Raw genomic sequence first — 23,483 nt, 5'->3', positions numbered from 1 at the left:
CAAAAACAGAAAAGAAGGAAGGAGTAGGCCCAGGAAGGACCACACATCAAAGGAACGACAGGCAAGGAAGGCACTGAAGAACGGTAGCAAGGGCAAAAGACAGGTTAGAAGCAGGCTAAGAAGGTAGCACACACACATACACAGAGACAGCAGTAACAAGCTCAACAGGACAAGAAAAGGAGGACCCAGGAGAGAACACGAGCTAAAGGAAAAGGCAGCCACAGAGGGTAAGCGAGGGGCAAATAGCACAAGCGCATAAGTAAAAGGAAGCGAAGGACGAAGAAGGTAAGGAAGAGCCAGGCACAGGAGTGAAAACACTAGCAAAGAGCAACAGGACTCCTAGGGAGCGGACAAATATGGAAGCGGAAGGAACCCGAAGGATGAGCTTCCCAGTGTACTGCACGGACTGCCACATGTATGACTACCTCCCCTCCGGGCAGCAGTCATATGTGTGTGGACGATGCCAGGAACTGGTAAGCTTGAAGAGCGAAGTCAGTCGACTGAAGCTCAGGATCCAGGAGCTGGAGGGACTCTACATCTCCGAAGCCCCCTTCCAGACAGCCGAAGACCCCATGCAAGATGAGTGCAACGAGGAACAAGTCAGGGAGCTCGAGAGGTACATTGATGATGCCTACAGGAGAGTGGAAGAACAGGAGCACGGAAATGAGGAAGACACACAGAGCAGAGGACAAGGAACATCTGACACCAAGGTAGAGGATGCCCGCGGAGGAACCTTGCTGGAAGAAACAAAGAACACCAAGGACACAGACCTGCGGCCGACACGGAGGCTGAAAGAAGGGAAATCTGCAATCCTGGTGGGAGACTCAATCCTGAGGCACGTTGACAGTCACATAGCAGGAGGGAGAGAGGATCGGCTAGTGACCTGTCTCCCAGGAGCGAGAACAAAGGACATCGTTGACAAGATTGAGAGAATCTTGGAAGGAGCAGAGACGGAAGAGACAGCAGTGATAGTCCACGTCGGGACGAACGATGTCACCAGGAGGGACTACAGCAAGAATGCACTGACTGAACAATTCAAAATCTTAGGAAGGAAACTGAAGATGAGGACCCAGAGGATAGCCTTCTCAGAGATCCTGCCAGTACCGAGGGCAGAAACGAAGAGGCAGACGGAGCTACAATCAATTAACGCATGGATGAGAAAATGGTGTGAGGAAGAGGGATTTCTCTTCGTGAGAAACTGGACAACGTTCTGGGGAAAGAACAAGCTTTTCAAGAAGGATGGTCTACACCTGAGCAAGGCGGGAACCAGACAACTAGCAAATAACGTCAGAAGTGCGATAGAGCAAGCTTTAAACTAAGAAGAGGGGGAAAGCCGACAGTCGACCTGGTATCGACGGTTCGGGAAACAGTACCCAATGAGGGTACTGAGGGGAAAGATTTTGGGGATGACACAAGTGGCAAGCAACAGACTATGAACAAACAAGGGAGTCAGATGAAGCGAGAGGGGGCCAGGATGAACATACTGGAAGGGGAAGTCAAAACGGGATTGGATGTTGAGAGAGAACAAGAGGAGGACAATAGGAACATGCCACAAGGGGAAGGCAATAGGAATCTACCACAAAGAAAGGCCAAAAGAGACAATACTCAGGAGTTGGCAGGCCAGGAAGGGGACAAAATGAAGAATGAAATGCAAGATGAAATAGAAAGGAAGAGAAAATGCCAGGACTTGAACTGCATGTATACAAATGCAAGGAGCCTAAAGAACAAAATGGGGGAACTAGAGGTCATGGCCAATAATGAGAAACTAGACATCATAGGGATCACGGAAACATGGTGGAACGAGGAAAACAAATGGGACATAGTACTGCCAGGATACAAACTCTACCGAAAAGACAGGACTTACCAGAAGGGGGGAGGAATAGCACTATACATAAGGGATACAATTCACTCAACCACTGTGGACACAGCAGAGACAAATGCCCAACTGGAGGCATTGTGGATCAAAGTACCAGGAAGCAACGGAGCTGAGATAAAGATGGGACTGTTCTACCGTCCACCTGGGCAAACTGAAGCTGAAGATACAGAAATGGTAGCCGAGCTGAGAAGGGAATGCAAGAACCCAAACACCATAGTTATGGGAGATTTCAACTATCCGGGGATAGACTGGTGTCTCGGAAACTCAAAATGTGCAAGGGAAACGGAGTTCCTGGAAGCAGTACAGGACTGCTTCATGGAACAACTAGTCGAGGCACCAACGAGAGGATCAGCGACGCTGGATCTGATCCTCAATGGGCTGAAAGGCCCCGCGAAGGATGTGGAGATCATAGGACCACTAGGAACCAGTGACCACAACATGATTCAGTTCAAAGTGCAAGTAGGACTACCTATGGGAAAGAGAACCAAGGCAACAACATTTAACTTCAAGAAAGGGAACTATGATGCCATGAGACAAATGGTGAGAAAAAAGCTCAGAAACAGCTCCAAGGAAACGCGGACTGTGGAGCAAGCCTGGTCCCTATTCAAGGACACAGTAAACAAGGCACAAAACCTATATATACCAAGATTTAGGAAAGGTTCCAAGAAAAATCAGACAAAGGACCCTGCATGGATAACCAGTGAAGTAAAGAAAGTGATAGGAGACAAGAAAAAATCATTTCGGAAGTGGAAAAAGGACAAAACTGAAGGAAACTGGAGAGAGCACAGGAAGCAACAAAAAGAATGTCACCGAGTAGTCAGGAAAGCCAAGAAAGAGTATGAGGAGAGACTAGCCAAGGAAGCAAAAAATTTCAAACCATTTTTCCGGTATGTGAAAGGGAAACAGCCAGCGAGGGAGGAGGTGGGGCCCCTGGACGAGGGTGACCGGAAGGGAGTGGTGAAAGAGGAAAAAGAGGTGGCTGGTAGGCTAAACAAGTTCTTCTCGTCGGTCTTTACAATAGAGGACACATCCAATGTGCCAGAACCGGAAAAAATCTTCAGGGGAGATCAGGAGGGGAAACTATCATGCATGGAGGTAAGCCTCGAAGACGTTCTCAGGCAGATAGATAGATTAAGAACGGACAAAGCTCCGGGCCCAGACGGGATCCACCCGAGAATACTAAAAGAGCTTAGAGACGAAACAGCAGAATTACTGCAGCATATTTGCAACCTGTCCTTGAGAACAGGGGTAATCCCGGAGGACTGGAGGATAGCGAATGTTACACCGATCTTCAAAAAAGGATCGAGAGGCGACCCGGGAAACTACAGACCGGTGAGTTTAACCTCTGTTCCGGGGAAGATGGTCGAATCAATGATCAGGGAAGGTATCAACGAGCATATAGAAAAAAATAATCTGATGAGACCGAGTCAGCATGGTTTCTGTAAAGGCCGATCATGCCAGACAAATCTACTGCATTTCTTTGAGGGGATAAGTAAGCAATTGGACCAAGGTGACCCAGTAGACATTATATATCTGGATTTCCAAAAAGCCTTTGACAAGGTGCCCCATGAACGCTTACTGAAGAAGCTGTGGAGTCACGGGGTGGAAGGAAACGTGTACAGATGGATCAAAAATTGGCTGGCGGACAGGAAACAGAGGGTAGGAGTAAAGGGGCACTACTCTGACTGGATAGGGGTCACAAGTGGTGTTCCACAGGGGTCAGTGCTGGGACCGTTGCTGTTCAATATATTTATTAATGATCTAGAAACGGGGACAAAGTGCGAAGTTATCAAATTCGCGGATGACACAAAACTCTCCAGCAGGGCCGGAACTGTTGAAGAATGCAAAGAACTGCAGAGCGACCTGAACAAAATGAGTGAGTGGGCAAAAAAATGGCAGATGAGCTTCAATGTGGAGAAATGTAAGGTCTTGCACATAGGGAAGGGGAACTACATGTACAGCTATACGATGGGAGGGAGGGTACTCGGGGAAGGAAGTCAAGAAAAAGATCTGGGGGTATTGGTGGATAACACAATGAAGCAGGCGGCACTATGTGCAGCGGCCTCAAAAAAAAGCGAACAGAATGCTGGGCATTATCAAAAAAGGTATCACTACCAGAACAAAAGAAGTTATCCTGCCACTGTATCGAGCAATGGTGCGCCCACATCTGGAATACTGCGTCCAATACTGGTCACCATACCTCAAGAAGGACATGGCAATACTCGAGAGGGTTCAGAGGAGGGCAACGAGGATGATAAAGGGTATGGAGAACCTTTCATATGCCGAACGGTTAGACAGGCTGGGGCTCTTTACCCTGGAGAAGCGGAGACTGAGAGGGGACATGATAGAAACTTATAAAATCATGAAAGGCATAGAGAAGGTGGAGAGGGACAGATTCTTTAGACTAGCAGGGACAACTAAAACAAGAGGTCATTCAGAAAAACTGAGAGGAGACAGATTCATAACGAATGCAAGGAAGTTCTTCTTCACTCAGAGGGTGGTGGACACCTGGAACGCGCTTCCCGGAGAGGTGATAGGACAGAGTACAATTCTGGGGTTCAAAAAGGGACTGGATGACTTCCTGGAAGCGAAAGGGATAACAGGGTACAAATAGAGATTTACCTGACAGGACATTGAGTGAACAGGGTATGGGTATTTTAAGTTAGGTAGGGAACACTTTCAGGTCATGGACCTGGGGGGCCGCCGCGGGAGCGGACTGCCGGGCACGATGGACCCCTGGTCTGACCCGGCAGAGGCAACGCTTATGTTCTTATGTTCTTACCCTTTTGCGTCTTCTTTTCCTGCCCTTCTGCTCCTCCCAGCACACCACACGTAGCCGACCCGGAAGTCTTCCCCCGACGTCAGAGCTGACGTTAGAGGTAAGGCCAGCCATGTGGAGGTAAGGTAAGGTAAGGTCAGCCATGTGGAGCGAACAGGGCCCGCTGCCCTGCAAAGACATGCAGCACTCACGAGACAGGAGGGGGACAGAAAAGGCAGGGCCCGCTGCCCTGCGAAGACGTGCAGGATTCAGGAGGGGGGCAGAAAAGGCAGGGCCCGCTACCCTGCAAAGAAGTGCAGCTCAATCAATCGGGAGAAACAGGGCTGTTTTGCGTTGTGTATTCAGTACCCATATCTGGTAAGTGATCATTTAAATGCATTTTGGGAGGGGGGCTTTCCTTTAGGCTTTCTCCTTTCAAAATTTATTGCACTTTCTCTGGATTTTTGCTTTTCAGCATTAGGGGGGAGGGGTTAGCTTTCTTTAGATGGCCCGTTCTGTATTTTCTGTGTGTGTTTAATTGACTTCTGACTATATGCATATAATAGTGTATTGTTATCTAGTTTTTTAAGGGGAAATCAGCATTTAAGAATTCTTTTTGTTAGTGTGTGTATCAAAGTGCAGAATGGAAATGAGTCAACTGATGGGTCTGAAGTAATAGATAGAAGGTAAACAAAATACAATGTAAAAGGAAGAATTGGGCGTGAGTGTGTCAATGAGAGGGAAAGAGATGGTGTACATGGGGAATGAAAGAAAAAGGAGAATTTTTGGTCATAGGGAGGGAGTGAGGTACAGATGATAGAGAAAAAAAGATGAGAGGGAGAAATGTAGTGGAAAGGGGACAGTATGACAGATTGAAATGGATGCAAGAGGGAGGAATGTTGGACATAGTGGTGAAGGGAATGGAGGGAGAGATGTGGCATGGTGCTGGAGAAATGTCGGGCATTGGGTTGGTGGGCAGGGGCAAAAGATGTAGCACATGGTCCGGGGGATGAGAGAGGGATAAATGCTGGACCCATGGTAGGAGGAACCAATGGATAGCAACAGAATAATTTACAGAAGATGGGAAAGTGGAAAAAAAAACCGGGACCAACTTGATGGAAAAAAAAGTTTCCAGACAACAAAGGTAAAAAATGGAATTTATTGACTAAAATATGTTAGCTTTGGGAAATATATATAGCAGATGTCTTTGTATTGTGTTCAAAAGAAAAGGAAATGCATTTCTGGTTGAAGTACTTGCTGACCCTTGCTGTGACTGGTGGGGATCCCTAAGCACCGCCAGCAGAGGACCTCCTCTAGAGACGGCCATAACTCCCCTCCACCAAGCACAGTAGTCGCTGGCAACATCCATGAGCCACTGAGGTGCCAACATCTGTGACTCAGGGACGCTACTGCTGCCTGCCAAGCTTGGCAAAAGGGACCCCCGGCCAACTGCAAAGGAAGTCCTCAGCTGACATCTTAGGGGTCCTCATCAGCTGAGTATTTATATTTACATTAGAGGCTCTGGTAGAAACCCATTTACAAAGTATGTATTCTTTCCAATTAATATTTCCAAATTAATAAAGTATCTTTGCTTATTTGTAAATGGGTCTCCTCCAGAGCCTTTAATTAACTATTTCTGAAGTTTATAGGGACAGGCGGGGACGGAGGGGATTCTTCGCGGGGACGGAGGGATTCCTCACGGGGACGGGTGGGATTTTGACGGGGACGGGTGAGTATCAGTCTGATTAAATAGGCTGGCAGAAGTTTATTTTATTTTGTTTTTAAGTTTTGTCTGATGGTTTATTCATTTAAGCATTTATATACCACTTATAGTCTAAGTGATTTATATTCAGATACTCAAGCATTTTTCCCTATCTGTCCCAGCAGGCTTACACTCTATCTAATGTACCTGGGGCAATGGGGGCTTAAGTGACTTGCAGTGTGGGATTTGAACCCTTATCCTCAGGTTGCTGAGGCTGTAGTTCTAACCACATAAGTTTTAATTTGTAATCTACCTAGGACATTACGTGGTGCAGAATATGCACACGGTATAAAAATAAATATATAAGGTTGGTGCTGGGCAGATTTCTATGGTTGGGAATTGATTTCAATGGCAACTTCAGTTATTGGCAGTGCTAGGCAGAATTCTGTGGTCTGTGTCCTTAAAGATGGTCCATGATCAACTATGGTAAGTTATATCATGTACAAATTAATATGCTACACGCTTTGCTGCTGTGCAACTCGGTGCCTTGTGGAGAAGACAAGAATGAACTTAATGAGTAAAATGTTGCTAGTTAGCAATATGGTTGGATTGGAGGTATATTGGTATAATCATTTATCCCAGGACAAGCAGGCAGCATATTCTCACACATGGGTGACGTCACCAACGGAGCCCCGGTACAGACACTTGAAAAGTGAATTGCAACTTTAAGGTTTAGAAAGTTGTGATCAGCCCGCACTGCGCATGTGCGAATGCCTTCCCGCCCAATGTTCTTAGTTTCTGCGGAGATAAGAAGACGCATTTCAACAGCCTTTGAAAATTCTTTTGCCTTTCCTCTCTCATGTCAGTGACTTGTTCTTTTATATTCGAGTTACTTCAGTTTTTTTAAAAAAATTCTAGTTTTTTAATCCCTTTTGGATTTTGGCCCGGCAGCGCCTGTTGTACCACCTTGGCCTCCGATTTCGCCAAGGTGGTCTTCTCATCGATATCACGCCCGCAGACGGGATTCAAGCAGTGTGGTCGCTGTGCTCGACCCATCTCTATGACTGACCCACATCGCTGGTGTCTCCTGTGTCTAGGGCCCGAGCACCGTCCAGAAACCTGTACTCATTCATCACTTTGAAAAACCACATTCTTCAACAATAACGCTTGTTTGGTGTCGCTATGGAGGGGGTGCCAACATTACTACCGACACCACCGACCAAGGCGATGCTGCACTCATCGAAACCGGCAAAAACACCTCTGGTGTTGCAACATCCAGTGGGTAAGCCAGCAAAAAGCCTTCCCCTACCTCATCTGGGACTCAGGTTAAAGTGGCATTGAGTCGAGTCATGCCGACCTCGAAAAAGTCCCGTAAGCGCCTAGTCTCGGTTTCGGTGAGTGCCTCGACATCAGCGTCTTCATCACTGGACTGGAGCACTGTACTTGTGGTACCGGCGTAAAAGTCTGCGGTTCCGGTGCTCTCCCTCAAGCAAAAGATTGACAGTTTGCTTTAGGAGGAATTGGGTAAGCATTTTCAAATGTTAGTGCCGACTCATATGGCCACGTCAACACCGGCTATCCAGACCATGTCAAGACCGACTTTCCAGGCGGTTCAGACTGCACCTCAATCTGATGCTCCACTGGTGCGACATGGGAGTCGATTGATCTATCTACACAGCATCAGTCGTCCTCGACTCAAACATCGAGAGAGGTTACTCCGGTGCGGTACCAGAAACACTCTCGTAAGACCAAGCTTTTCAACACCGTCTTCATTCCATACAGGATTCAGATTTATTTGGAGACTTGGAACAGGAACCACTCTCTACTGCAGATGAGGACTCTTCTGGTTCAGATTCACCTCAGCAATCGCCTCAAAGATCTGCTTTTTCTGAGCGGTCTTCTTTTTCTAAATTTCTCCGTCAGAGGATCTTTCCATCCTGCTAGAAGCGGATTCCAAGAATAGCAAGGAGTTCTTGGAGGCTATGGATTATGACCAGCCTCCTAAAGACCTGCTAAAGCTCCCGCTTCATGACATTTTGCGGGAGACTTTCTATAATAACCTCGAGACTACTTTCTCCATTCTGGTTGCTCCTAAAAACTGGACTCTTTGTATAGGGTGGTTCCTATTCCAGGTTTTGTTAAATCACAGCTCCTTCATGAATCTTTTGTAGTTGAATCCACTTTAAACAAATCATCGGGTGCTAGTGTCTATGCCTCTGTACCTTCTGGAGAAGGTAGAGCAATGGACAAGCTTGGTAAGTGTCTTTACCAGAATATAATGTTTGCCAACAAAGCTGGTAACTAATTTCCATTTCTCATTTTTCCTGAAATATTTGGTCAAACAACTTGCATCTTTTCAAAAGTATATTCCATCCTATAAGCAATCGAGATTCCAACAACTCATTGCTTCGACTTTTCAATTGTTGAAATATATGGTTTGCACTATCTATGGTACTTTTGAACTTACATCATAAGCCGCAGCCATGTCGATGGCCATGAGGTGAGTTGCCTGGCTTCGTGTTTCTGAACTTAATATAAATCACCAAGGACCGCTTGGTCAATGTTCCCTGTCCAGAAGATGAGCTTTTTGGTCCATCAGTGGATACAACTACTCAAACGCTATCCACTCATGAGACCAGATGGGACACTTTGGTTAAACCAAAGAAGAAGCTTCAACCGCCCCGTACTTTCAAGCCAGTTTCTTCATACCAGCGCAGGTTTTCGGCTAAGTCTGCTCCTCCTGCTCCTTCTCAGCTTAGGAAGCAAAAGCAGCAACCACGTCAGCAATCTAAACAACAGGCTGCTCAACAAAGCCCACACAGCCTTTTTGACGTGTTCCTCACGAGCATAGCCACAGTTCCCATTCTCCAACCGCTACCTCGGCCGATGGGAGCGCGACTTCAATATTACATAAATTGTTGGGAGCTCATCACCACAGATCTCTGGGTTTTAGACATCATTCGTCAGGGGTATGCGCTCCATTTTCATACCCTACCTCTGGATCATCCTCCAAGAGAGTGTTTTGGACCTAGTACGGTCTTCTCCTCTCATTCAGGAGATCAATCCCTCTTCCTTCTCAATGCCATTGAAGAGGTTCCTTTGTCTCAGCAGAGTCGGGGTTTTTCTACTCCCGATATTTTTTAATTCCGAAAAAGACAGAAGGTATACGACATATTCTGGATCTCAACAAATTTCTAGTCAAAGAGAAATTCCGGATGCTCTCCCTTGCCTTTCTTAATCCTCTTCTGGATCAGAACGACTGGCTATGCTCTCTGGATCTCAAATAAGCCTACACGCATATATCAATTCATCAGGCTTTTTGCAGGCTTTGGTTTCAGGTGAATGGACATCATTACCAGTACAAGGTTCTTCCTTTTGATCCTGGCATCTTCTCCCTGAGGCTTCACGAAGTGCCTGATTGTTGTGGCCACATACTCCGTTCTCATGGTCTTCAAGTCATTCCTTACATTGACAACTGGTTGATTAAAGCTGTGTCATTTCAGGAGGTGGCTCTGACAATATCTCAGACCATTGCCTTCCTACTAGTTTTGGGATTCGAAGTCAAAAACCCCAAATCTCACCTAATTCCGACTCAGCACCTTCAGTTCATTGGGGTTATCCTCAGTACTATTCTAATGAGGGCGTTCTCCCTCCAGAGAGCCTGAGCACTCTTCTCATTCTCTGTCAACAGATGTTGAAGGTGCACACCATCTTTGCGAGACGCATGATGGTTCTCCTGGGTCACATGGCTTCCACAGTTCATGTAACTCCACTAGCAAGACTACGTCATCGCATTCCTCAGTGGGCCCTTGCTTCTTAGTGGTCTCAAGCGACAGATTGTTTCTCTCAACATATTTGTAGCATCATATCTTCAGCAGTCACTTCAATGGTGGATGACCTCCTCCAATCTATCCAGAGGTCTCCTTTTTCACTTACACCCCCCCCCCCCTCACCAAAAGGTGATAACAATGAATGTATCTCCTTATGCCTTGGAGGGCGCACCTAGAGGACCTTCAAACACAAGGTCATTGGTCTGCAGGGAGCGGAAGTTTCATGTCAATTTCCTCGATATATTATGCTCTCAAAGCTTTCCAGCACCTCTTGAGTCCTCAAGTCCTCCTCCTTCGCATAGACATTCAAGTAGGTATGTACTACATAAACAAGCAAGGAGGCACGGGCTCTCTTCTGTTATGTCAGGAGGCTCAGAAAATCTGGGTTTGTGTGACAGCTCCCAGCATTTTCTTAAAGGCTGTCTACATTAAAGGGGAGAAGAACCTCATCAGAATTCTTCAGCCTCACGAATGGACATCAACTCTGCGACTCTCCATCTCATCTTTGCTCAATGGGGCACTCAGGTGACTTATTTGCAGCTCCCCACAATCACAACTTGCCCCAGTTTTTCTCCAGACTTTACTCTCCTCACCATCTGGAAGCCGATGCATTTCTCCTGGATTGGACGTGCCTGTTTCTCTATGCATTCCCTCCAACTGCTCTTCTGTTGAAGACTTTGTTCAAACTCAAATGAGAGTCAGCCACTATGATTCTCATTGCTCCTCGGTGGCCCAGACAACATTGGTTCTCCCTTCTATTTTATCTCGGCACCAGAGAACCAATTCCTCTACCAATCTTCCCTACTCGGCTTCCCCAGAAACAAGGATCGTTTTTACATCCCAACCTGCATTCATTACACCTTTTGGGCTAAATCCATATGAATTCCATCTCTCTCAACCTGTACGCAGTATTATTGACGCCTCCAGGAAACCAGCCACTCAACAATGTTATCAATAAAAGTGGACTCATTTTTCTTCCTAGTGTCTCCATCATCACGATCCAACTTCTTTGTCAGTGGAATTGCTATTGGAATATCTATTCCATCTGTCTTACTCTGGTCTCAAATCTACACCTATTAGAGTCCATCTCAGTGCTATTAATGCTTTTCACCTGCCAGTAGAGGGAAAGCCTCTTACTGCTCATCCTTTGGTCTCCAGATTCATGAAAGGACTTTCAATGTGAAACCCCTTCTCAAACCTCCTCCAGTTGTCTGCGATCTTAATGTGGTTCTTTCCAGGTTAATGAAGCCTCCATTTGCACCAATGGCCATGGCTCATCTCAAGTTTCTCACCTGGAAAGTTATTGTTCTTATCTTACTCACTTCTGCAAGTGAGTTACAAGCGTTGATGGCAGATCCACCCTCACAGTTTTTCACCATGATAAAGTGGTTCTTCGCACGCATCCAAAGTTACTACCGAAAGTGGTCACGGAATTTCATCTCAGTCAGTCGATTGTGCTTCCAGGTTTTTTTCCCTAAGCCTCATTCTCATACTGGAGAAACAGCACTGCACACTCTGGACTGTAATCGTGCTTTGTCCTATTACATTGACAGAACACAGCCAAATAGAACATCTCCCCAACTTTTCGTCCCATTTGATCCTAACAGATTGGGGCATTCTGTTTCCAAGAGAATGATTTCCAACTGGGTAGCTGCCTGTATATTGTTTTGCTATGCTCAAACAGGACTTCACCTGGAGAGTTGTGTCACAGCTCACAAAGTCCGAGCTATGGCAGCTTCTATAGTTTTCCTTTGATCTTCTATTGAGGAAATCTGTAAAACTGCCAGCTGGTCCTCAGTTCATACATTCGTCTCGCATTATTGCCTGGAGTCTTTCTCCAGACGGGATAGGCCCTTTGGCCAGTCAGCATAACAAAATTTATTTTCTTGAAGGCCAACTCTCCCACCATCCCATTCTTGTTAGCTTGGAGGCCACCCATGAGTGATAATATGCTGCCTGCTTATCCTGGGATAAAGCACAGTTATTTGCCATAACAGGTATTATCCAGGGACAGCAGGCAGTTATTCTCACAACCCACCCACCTCCCCTGGTTGGCTTCTTAACTGGCTTATCTTAATTGAGGGACCGCACGCCTACATTAGACGGGAAGGCACTCGCGCATATGTGGTGCAGACTGATCGCAAATTTTCTAAACTTTAAAGTTGCAATTCACTTTTCAGGTGTCCATACCGGGGCTCTGTCGGTGACGTCACCCATGTGTGAGAATATCTGCCTGCTGTCCCTGGATAACACCAGGACAAGCAGGCAGCCTATTCTCACATGTTGGAGACGTCATCCACAGAGCCCGGATGCGGACTGCTGCACCGTGCATGCGCAAGTGCCTTTCCGCCCAGCACAGGGCAAGTCTCCTCAGTTCTCAGTTTTCCGTGGAGCTGAGAAGTCTGTCTTTGATGCTCTTCATGAAACTTCGTTGCTTTGTGCCTTCTCTTCACCGCAGTTTGTGTTAGTTCTTTAGCAAATCACTGTGTTCATTTATTTATTTTCTGTTTTTCAAAAAAGAGACTTATTTTTTTCGTCAACTGATTGGCGGAGCAGGCCGCTCGCCCGCAGCCTGCGGGCTTTGACTTTGCAGTAGCTATCTTCCCTTCTATGTCCTGGCCAGTAATGGGCTTCAAGAAGTGTAGCCAGTGCCAGCGTGCGATTTCTCTCACGGATCCACTCCGCTGGTGTCTCAAGTGTCTCGGTCCTGACCATAGTCTGAAGTCGTGCTCGCGCTGTGCTACTCTTCAACCTCGAGCCCTTAAACGTCGTTAAGTTCAAGTGGAAAAGCTGTTCAGTATGGACCCTCGACCTTGGGCCCTGACTCGGTCCAGACTTTGGCCAGGGATCCTCCTGCTTCCAAGACTCTGACCTCGAGTCTCATCAGACCTTCCTCGTTTGAATCGTCTTTGGCTTTGAGTACACCTGCTTTATCTTCCCCTGAGCTTCCCTGAGGTCAAATACCTAAGCAGAAGGTCCCTGCTGTGGTCGTCAAGTTATCCTCTAAGCATCAGTCCAAGCCAAAGCATGCTTCTACTGCCGCCTCGAAGCCTGTAGCCTCAGCAAGTGGTCCAGTTTCAGTCTCGGATTCTCAGTTGCAGGCTTCTCTCCAGACCATGTTAGAGCAGAAATTTGTTCAGTTACTGACCAAATATATTCCTGCCTCGACTCTGTTTCCTGCAGTCCTGCTGGGCAATCAGCAGTCTCCCGCGAGGTCGAGTCCACACACACTATGCAAGGAACGAGTCTTTGCGAGTGTCTCGATTAGAATCTTTGCACTCTATGCAAGGCGTCAAGTCTTTGCAAGTGCCTCTACAGGAATCCTCACACTCCATACAAGGAGCCGAGTCTTTGAGAGTGCTTTGAGATTCCTCGATCCAAACCACTGAGTCTATGGGGTTTTGATCTACAGCTTTTAGCCCTATTCATTCACCAGTGGCACTGCCCGTCTCCAAGCATAGGGCAGCCTCTCTTCGATCTCAGCCGAGACCTACTTCCAGCCTAAGTCAAAACAAAATGTGCAGGGGTAACTCTTGCACAATGAAGGTTACTATTGAGTGACTAAAGAAATCGGTAGCACAAAAAGTAAAGTCACCACATACATCAATATGCTTAGTAAGCTTATTTCTTACTTAGAACTCTGCTCAGAGACATGAAGGCTGATTACTCGGCCTCACCTACCAATCATTGCAGTGTTCAAAAAGAAAGCTTTTATCTTCAATAATCTTTTAATGCGCTAGCTTGACCGCTATGCTAAAGATGGTAATATTTTCCATAAGTTCTTGTGAGCTATACAAAATTACTTATCTTTAAACAGTGACTGGTTCCGACGTGCACGTTTCGTTTGCTGCGTCAGGGAACCGACAATAACAGCTGAGTTTTAGAGCTGGTAGTGAAGTCACTGAAACAGAAATTGAATACTGTAAATATTTGTATAATAGAATGTGAATGCAAATTATAAAAGAATACAGCACTATCTTATGGCTATTAACTGAAAGGGCACACTCACCATTAGATTACAGAACTGGATATCTCAAAAAGTGTTTCTTCTTGGTCGTTTCAAACAGGGCTTAGCAGAATACAGACGCTATTTATAGGTAATGCAGAGCCGGTGGGGCTGTCACGTCAGAACGTTGAGACGTAACTGTCCCGGCCTGCAGGTTCTATTGCATCATCAAGCTGTCTACTTGGAACAAAAACCTTATTCTCAAAAGAAACCTATTGTTCATTAATGAAAAAGTGTATGAGTGAATAAAAGAATCACAGAAAGGCTCTCCACTCTACCTCACTATTTAACCCTCGGGGGAGCAAAGTGCCTAAGGTATAAATCCATTTCTGTTCTAGGGCATACAGTTTGGCTTTCATATCGCCTCCCCTACTTCCAGGCAGCACTCTCGTCATAGATTGAGGCATCCATCAAGGTGCAGGTCTTCCGCAGAAAAGCCTTCCTTGTCCAGGCCTCAATCCAGACCTTACAGCTCTTCGAGACCTCGAACCCCTCGACCGAGGTCTCCACTTCCAGACCCCGAGGTCTCAGCTGATTCCAATGCCTCCTCCGAGTCTGTGTATTCTTAGGGTTACCAGTACTCAAGAGCGGCTTCACCTTCCTTCTCCACTCGGGGCTTCTTGAGGTCATCCAGTCCTTCTCGAGGCCTGGCTTTGGCAGATCAATTATCTTTTTCCTCCTTTCTTCGTCAAATGGCTGACGACCTGGAAATTAAATTGGATGCTGGTTCTAAATATTCTAAGGAGTATTTAGAAGAAATGCATCTGCCTCAGCCTCCTGCGGAGTCCCTCAAGCTTCCTCTTAATCGGCTTTTGTCTCAAGCTTTCAGAAGAAATCTAGAGACTCCTTATGCTATACCTGCTGTTCCAGGTAAATTGGAATCTAGGTATAGAATTCTTCATTGCAAGGGATTTGAGAATTTACAGTTATCTCACCAATCCCTTCTTGTGGAATCTTCATTAAAGAGGACCCATGCTTCCAGAGTACCTCCTGAAAGAGAGGGAAAGACCATGGACAAGTTTGGCCGTCGCCTTTATCAGAATTCCATGATGACCTCTAGAGTCCTAAATTACAATTTCATCTTTACGTCATATTTGAAGTTTTTTATTGACCATCTTCCAAATTTTATGAAGAACTTGGGTGAGCATAGACGTCAAGTTTCTGGAACTCGGTGCTACCTTGGCGCAACTCCGATTACATTTTCTCCAGTCATCTTACGATGCTTTTGAACTTTCTTTCAGGGTCAGTGCTTTCTCAGTGGTGATGCACCGCCTAACCTGGCTTCGCACCATTGATATGGACCCTAATCTTCAGGATCACCTGGCTAATATTCCTTGTGAGGGCAATGACCTCTTTGATAAATCCATAGAGGCCGCCACCAAGAAGTTGTCTGAGCATGAAAAATCTTTTGCTTCAATTGTCAGACCAAAGCCTACGCCCAGTCCCTGGAAAGCCTTCTCGACCTCTTCCTACTTTTTCCTCCAAGGGCAGCTCCTTATACTCGAGCACCCATCAAGAAACAACAGCAACAGAAGCCTCAACCTTCTGCTACACCTAAGGCTGCTCAGCCTTTTTGACTGTCTCACATGGCGTATAACCTCCATCGTTATGCCTCTGTCCTCTTCCCCCCCATAGGTCATCTCAATCAATTTTACCATCGATGGGAGATCATTACATCCAACCTCTGGGTGTTGTCAATAATCAAGGAAGGATACGCTCTTCATTTCTCTCAGATTCCACCAGAGCTTCCTCCAAGAGAGTATCCTTCCAATCCATCCCAGACTGCCCTTCTTCTTCAGGAAGCTCAAGCTCTGCTTTATCACCATGCCATCGAGGGGGTGAGCAGGGGTTTTTACTCCTGTTACTTCCTAGTTCTGAAGAAGATGGGCGATCTACGACCCATTCTGGATCTCGGCTCTCAACAAATTTTTAGTCAGAGAAAAATTTTGTATCCTGTCCCTGACGTCCCTTTGTCCCCTTCTGGATCAGAACGATTGGTTATGTTCTCTAGATCTCAAGGAGGCTTTCACTCATATCTCCATTCATCCAGCCTCCCGTCAGTACCTCAGATTTCGGGTGGGGAATCTACATTTTCAATACAGAGTGCTACCCTTGGCCTGGCATCATCTCCCAGAGTGTTAACCAAGTGCCTCATAGTGGTAGCAGCAGCTCTAAGGAACCATGGTCTTCAGGTGTTTCCCTACCTAGACGACTGGCTCATCAAAAATTCAACATCTCAGGGTGTTATTGTAGTGACCCAACGGACTACATGGCTCCTACAAAGCTTGGGATTCGAAATCAACTTTCCTAAATCCCAAGTTCAACCCTCTCAGAATCTACAGTTCATCGGAGCTGTTCTGGACACTATACAACTCAGAGCATTCCTTCCCAACAACATCTGGATGCTTTTATTCAGCTCTGTCACAAAGTGTCTTCCCGCTCTTCACTCTCAACAAGACACATGATGGTACTACTAGGTCACATGGCCTCCACAGTACACGTGACTCCTTTTGCCAGACTTCACCTCCGAATTCCTCAGAGGACCCTGGCATCTCAGTGGACGCAGGCTTGCAATCCACTGTCTCGGACAAATTACAGTCATTCCATCGTTGAGACAGTCTCTCCTTTGATGGATACTCTCTTCCAAACTCTCCAGAGGATTACTGTTTCAGACGCCATCTCATCAGAAGGTCCTCATGACAGATTCTTTGACCTACATTTGGGGGGCTCTCCTCGACGGTCTCTGTACTCAAGGCCATTGGTCCAGCACGGATCGTCAGTGTCATATCAATCTGTTGGAACTCAGAGCGATCTTCAATGCTCTCAAAGCTTTTCAACATCTTCTTCACAACCAGGTATCCTCATCCGAACGGACAACCAAGTCGCCATGTACTATGTCAACAAGCAGGGAGGAACGGGATCTTTCTCCCTGTGTCAAGAAGCTCTGAAGGTTTGGAACTGAACAATCCTCCACAACACCTTCCTGAAAGCTGTTTACATCCAAGGGGTGAAAAATTGTTTGGCGAACAAGTTGAGTCGTCTTCTGCAAACTCACAAATGGACACTCAATACACATCACATTTTTTCTGAGTGGGGATCTCCTCAGATAGATCTCTTTGCATCTCCCCACAACCACAAACTGCCTCAGTTCTTCTCCAGGATATACTCACCTCATCGCATCGTGGCAGATGCTTTTCTATTGGAATGGATGAATCTCTTCCTGTATGCATTCCCTCTCATTCGCAAAACTCTTATCAAGTTGAAGAACCATGATTCTTATAGCTCCTAAGTGGCCGAGACAACCTTGGTACTCCCTTCTACTTCAACTCAGCAGCAGGGAGCCATACCCTCTAACAATTTTTCTGTCTCTGCTTACACAGAGTCAAGGATCTCTATTTCATCCCAATCTGCAGTCTCTGTACCTGACAGCTCGGTACCTCTCAACATAACTCCTTTTCAGTTTTCTCAACCTCAGTTCAGTAAATGAAAGCAGATAAAGACCTGACAGTCCATCCAGTCTGCTCATTAGTTATACGCATTATAAATTCATGATCAAACTAACTTGTCTTTTTTTCTTTGATATTTCTGAGCTAGTGACCATAAAGTCCACCTCGTACTATCTTAGGTTCCAACTGCTGAAGTTGCTGTCCATGCTCATTGCAACCATCCTGCTTTTGAGGATACCGTGAAGTCTGCTCATTTGAGTTCCTGTTGATGCCCTCCCCAGTTCATCTCGAGGCTTCTAGAAAGCCTGCCACTAGACAATGCTACCAGCAATAATGGGCTAGATTTTCTACATCTCATGATATGGAGCCTCAAGATACCTCCTTGGCTTCTGTCTTGGATTATCTTTTGCACTTGTCTACTTCTGGCCTCGAGTCTACATCCATTTGAGTCCATGTCAGTGCAATTACTGCTTTTCATCAGCCTATTGAAGGGAAACCTCTCTCTACTCATCCGGTGGTTTCCAAATTTATGAAAGGACTTTTCAATGTCAAACCTCCTCTCAAACCACCTCCAGTGGTTTGGGATCTTAATGTTGTTCTTGCTCAGTTGATGAAGCCTTCATTTGAACCAATGTCTACGGCTCATCTGAAGTATCTCACTTGGAAAGTGGTGTTTCTCATTGCCCTCACATCTGCTCGAAGAGTTAGTGAGCTCCAAGCTTTATTTTCTGATCCACCTTTCACTGTTTTCCATCATGACAAAGTGGTCCTCCGTACTCATCTAAATTCCTCTCTAAAGTGGTTTCTGAATTTCATCTCAACCAATCCATTGTTCTTCCAGTGTTCTTTCCAAAGCCTCATTCTCATCCTGGAGAATCAGCTCTTCATACTCTGGACTGTAAACGTGCTTTTGCCTTCTATTTGGAACGCACCAAATCACACAGAACTGTTCCTCAACTTTTTGTCTCCTTTGATCCAAACAAGTTGGGACATTCAATCTCTAAGTGTACCATCTCCAACTGGATGGCTGCTTGTATCTCATTCTGCTATGCCCAGGCTGGATTACATCTACAGAGTAGAGTCACAGCCCATAAAGTCAGAGCAATGGCGGCTTCAGTAGCTTTCCTCAGATCCACTCCTATTGAGGAAATTTGCAAGGCTGCCACCTGGTCCTTGGTTCATACCTTCACCTCTCATTATTGTCTGGATGTTTTCTCCAGACGGGAAGGCCATTTTGGCCAGAGAGTATTACAAAATTTATTCTCCTAAGTTGCCAACACTCCCACCATCCCATTCTGGTTAGCTTGAAGGTCACCCATATGTGAGAATAGGCTGCCCAGGTGTTATCCAGGGACCGCAGGCAGCTATTCTCACAACCCACCCACCTCCCCTGGTTGACTTCTCTGCTAGCTATCTGAACTGAGGAGACTTGCCCTGTGCTGGGTGGGAAGGCACTCGCGCATGGATGGTTCGGCAGACTCAAAACTTCTACGTTTCGCCAAGCAAGTCTGCTTGCAAGGCTGTCCGCATCCAGGCTCCGTGGATCATGTCACCACAAGTGAGAATATCTGCCTGCTGTCCCTGGATAGCACCTGTTATGGTAAGTAACTGTGCTTTATTGAAGATGCATATGACTGTGCTGCTGCTCTATTGCCTTTTTGATTAGACTGGATGGAGTGTGCAGGTCTTTATTTACTGTCCTTTACTGTGATACTCTCTGTAAACTCATTTCATGGTTAGAATATGAATTTTTCCCTTCAGTTTTTAAATTGGGCTGTAATACTTTGCATGGAGTTGTTGACTTTGGTGATCTCTCTTTCAGATTGTCGTCATAATGCGAGGACTACCTGGCAGTGGGAAAACTCATGTTGCTAAACTTATTCGGGTAAGTGCTATTGTACTGTATAGCCCACTTAAAATCTAGCTTTTCTGTCTTAACAGGTTCTGTTCCTGCACAAGCGCTCACTCTTTCATTCTGCCAGTGTTAGTTGTTCTGTCTCTCCAAATCTCTGCTTTTTGTTTTCCTCTACCCTTTGGAATGATTCAGGCCTGTAAGAAAAGGCTTCAAGTCATTCTTGCAGGAGAGCCTTGGGGGGAGGGGGTCCTCGTCCTCTCTTTCTGATTAGGCTGAAAGCCAAATTCAGAGATATACGCACAGATAGAGATATACACTAACATAAATACATACACAGACCTATTGTACTCACACATATGCACGCGGGTGTACACATGTACATAAATGCACACATAGGCACCAGCTCTGTGGGTGCTAGAGCACCCCAATTCTTTCTAACACTGCCCAGACATCAGAGCTGCAGGAAAAAGTAGGAAATAAGACTGTGTGTCTGCAGTTATTGCTCCCTGCCCCCCCCCTTCCCTCACCCTGCAGCCTATTGGTCAGATATTCCTTAACCAGCCAATAAGCTGCAAAGGATGCAAGTTCAGTAGCTTAGGAGATATCATTGATCAGATGTGCCTTAGACAACCAATAGGATGCAGAGGAAAGCAGGACAGAAGGTTGGTGTCTCCTAAGCTACTGGCTGGCTAAAAAATTTATATACTATGCAGTTTACATATCACATAAAATCTTACATTCCCTGTGATTTCTACATATCACATAGACATAATCAATAACACGCCCTCGATATAAAATGTCAGTATACCAAGTCAAATCAAATCTCAACAATTAAGGAAGCAAAAAGCATTAGATCAAGCAATCCATTCCATGGTAGATGACAAAACCAATCAACATATACAGGCAAAACAAATCAAATTCAAACAATTCAGAAATGCAAACAAGCTTTAAATCATACATTTTATTTATTTATTCATTCAATTTTCTATACTGTTCTCCCAGGAGAGCTCAGAACGGTTTACAGGAATTTATTCAGGTACTCAAGCATTTTTCCCTGTCTGTCCAGGTGGGCTCACAATCTAGCTAATGTACCTGGGGCAATGGGGGAATTAAGTGACTTGCCCAGGACCACAAGGAGCAGCGTGGGTTTGAACCCACAACCCCAGGCTGCTGAGGCTGTAGCTTTAATCACTGCGCCACACTCTCCCCTTATTATTGTCAGAGTATTCTGAAGAAGATATTTTCAGATGGACAAAGCATTAACATAAGAACATAAGTATCACCTCTGCCGAGTCAGACCACAGGTTGAACGTGCCCAGCAGTCTGCTCCCGTGGCGGACCCCCAGGTCAGCGACCTGTAATTGATCCTTTATTTAAGATATAGTACCTGTATAGTACCTGCTCTAACAATACCCTTCAATCCCCTTTTCCTTCAGGAACTTGTCCAACCCCTTTTTGAAACCCAAAATCGTACTCTGCTCTACCACCTCCTCTGGAAGTACATTCCAGGTATCCACCACTCTTGAGTGAAGAAGAACTTCCTAGCTTTTGTTCTGAATCTGTCTCCCTTCAGTTTTCTTGAGTGCCCTCTCATTCTTGTTACCCCGGCCAGTCTGAAGAATCTGTCCCTCTCTACCCCCTTTAAGATTTTGTAAGTTTCTATCATGTCCCCTCTAAGTCTCCGTTTTTCCAGGAAAAGAAGCCCCAGTTTCTCCAGCCTCTCAGCATATGGAAGGTTTTCCATGCCCCTTATCATTTTTGTTGCTCTTCTTTGGACTCTCTTGAGTGTCGCCATATCCTTCTTAAGGTATGGCGACCAGTATTGAACGCAGTACTCCAGATGCGGGCACACCATCACCCAATATAACGGCAGAATAACTTCTTTGGTTCTGGTAGTGATTCCTTTTTTGATAATGCCCAACATTCTCTTCGCCTTCTTTGAGGCCGCTGCGCATTGTGACCCTGGCTTCATTGTTTGGTCCACCAGAACCCCCAAGTCCCTTTCTAGGTTGCTTTTCCCCAATATCTTCCCCCCCATGCTATATTTGTGCATCGGGTTTCCTTTCCCTATGTGCATAGAAAGACATTAGCAAATAATTGCGTTTTCAGCATTTTCTTAAAATTTATCCTCCCAATATAGAATTGGATACCAGGCAGGGCATTCCATAGTTCTACACCAGCCACAGATACCATTGATGTTCCAATCCTAATATGCATAATCAATATTCTTCCCTCAAAACTTAGTTTCATCCCATTTACAGATCACATCGGTCCCTGGGAAAATGGTTGAAGCTTTGATTAAAGACAGCATAGTACAGCATCTAGATAACCATGACCTGATGAAAGGTAGTCAGCATGGCTTCAGGAAAGGAAAGTCGTACTTGACCAACTTACTTCAATTTTTTGAGGGAGTGAACAAACAAGTCGATAGCAGAGAACCGGTAGACGTAATATACTTGGACTTCCAGAAAGCGTTCGACAAAGTACCTCATGCGAGACTTCTCAAAAAACTACAAAGTCATGGAATAGAAGGGGATATACTAAGATGGATAGGAAAATGGCTGGAAAACAGAAGACAGAGAGTGGGCATAAATGGGAAGTACTCAGACTGAAAAAAAGTAACTAGCGGTGTGCCTCAGGGCTCGGTTCTTGGGCCTATCTTATTCAATATCTTCGTAAATGACCTGGAAGAAGAAACGACCAGTGTTATTGTCAAGTTTGCAGATGACACAAAGCTATGCCGGACAATCAGGTAACAAAAAGACATCGAGGAACTTCAGAGAGATTTGAAGCAACTTGAGAGATGGGCAGAAAATTGGCAGATGAGTTTTAATGTGGAAAAATGCAAAGTGATGCACCTGGGCAGAAAAAACAAGGAGCATGAGTATAAACTGTTAGGTATAACATTGGGGAAGAGCGAACAAGAAAAAGACTTAGGGGTACTGATAGACAGGACCCTAAAGCCGTCGGCTCAATGCGCAGCGGCGGCAAAGAAAGCTAACAGGATGTTAGGCATGATAAAGAAGGGAATCACGAGTAGATCAAGGGAGGTCATAATGCCGCTTTATAGAGCAATGGTCAGACCACACTTGGAATACTGTGTCCAACACTGGTCTCCATACCTGAAGAAGAATATAACACTGCTGGAGAAGGTGCAGAGGAGAGCGACGAAGCTAGTAGAAGGTATGGAGAACTTGAGCTACAAGGATCGCCTCAGAAAACTGGGATTATTCACCCTTGAGAAGAGAAGACTGAGAGGGGATCTGATAGAGACTTTTAAATTGCTAAAAGGAATTGACAAAATGGAGCAAGCTCACTCACCAGCAGGGGGAAAGGATGGAGAGCAAGAAATAGCTTTATTCACATTGGCGAATGTGACCCAGACTCGGACCAGAGGTCATGGCCTGAAGTTGAGAGGGGACACGGCCAGGAGAAATGTCAGAAAGTTCTGCTTCACACAGCGAGTGGTGAACGCCTGGAACTCTCTCCCGAAAGAGATGGTGGAAGAAACTACCATTCTAGGATTTAAGGGAAAATTGGACGCACATCTTCTTGCAGGACACATTGAGGGATACGAGTGACTAATGTATGCATCAGGGTACGCCTGGCTGAGCCTCCGCGTGTGCGGATCACCAGACTGGATGGACCTCAGGTCTGATCCGGTGCAGGCATTTCTTATGTTCTAAGCTCTCTTCTCGGTTTATAAATTTCAAAGAATTCTTGTATAATCTTTGGAGGCGCATGATAAAATATCTGATGGATAATCGCAAGAATCTTGAACTTTACTCTTTGTTGTATGGGTAGCCAGTGCAATTTCTTCAACACAGGAGTTATATGAGTACTCCTTGAAACTCCTGTGATTAATCTTGCAGCAGAGTTGTTCAGCATCTGCAAAGCCCTCTACTTTCCTTTCGTATCTCCCAGGTAGATTGAATTACAATAATCCACTCTACTCGGGATCAATGCTTGAACCACCATCTGAAAATCAAATGCAGGTAGTACTTGCTTCA

The 23,483-nt window shown here is 45.6% G+C and overlaps 1 protein-coding gene across 1 annotated transcript in view; it reads left to right on the top strand.

The window, feature by feature from the left end:
• The window catches only part of YLPM1 (YLP motif containing 1), a 500,153-nt gene that overhangs the window by 293,447 nt on the left and 183,223 nt on the right, over positions 1 to 23,483 (top strand). The window contains 1 exon segment of the mRNA XM_033952197.1: positions 19,441 to 19,503. Within this exon segment, the coding sequence (XP_033808088.1) occupies positions 19,441 to 19,503 (63 nt within the window).

Source organism: Geotrypetes seraphini, chromosome 7 (assembly GCF_902459505.1).
Source record: "Geotrypetes seraphini chromosome 7, aGeoSer1.1, whole genome shotgun sequence".
In the NCBI taxonomy this organism is placed as follows: domain Eukaryota; kingdom Metazoa; phylum Chordata; class Amphibia; order Gymnophiona; family Dermophiidae; genus Geotrypetes; species Geotrypetes seraphini.
This window is presented reverse-complemented; position numbering and strand designations above follow the sequence as displayed.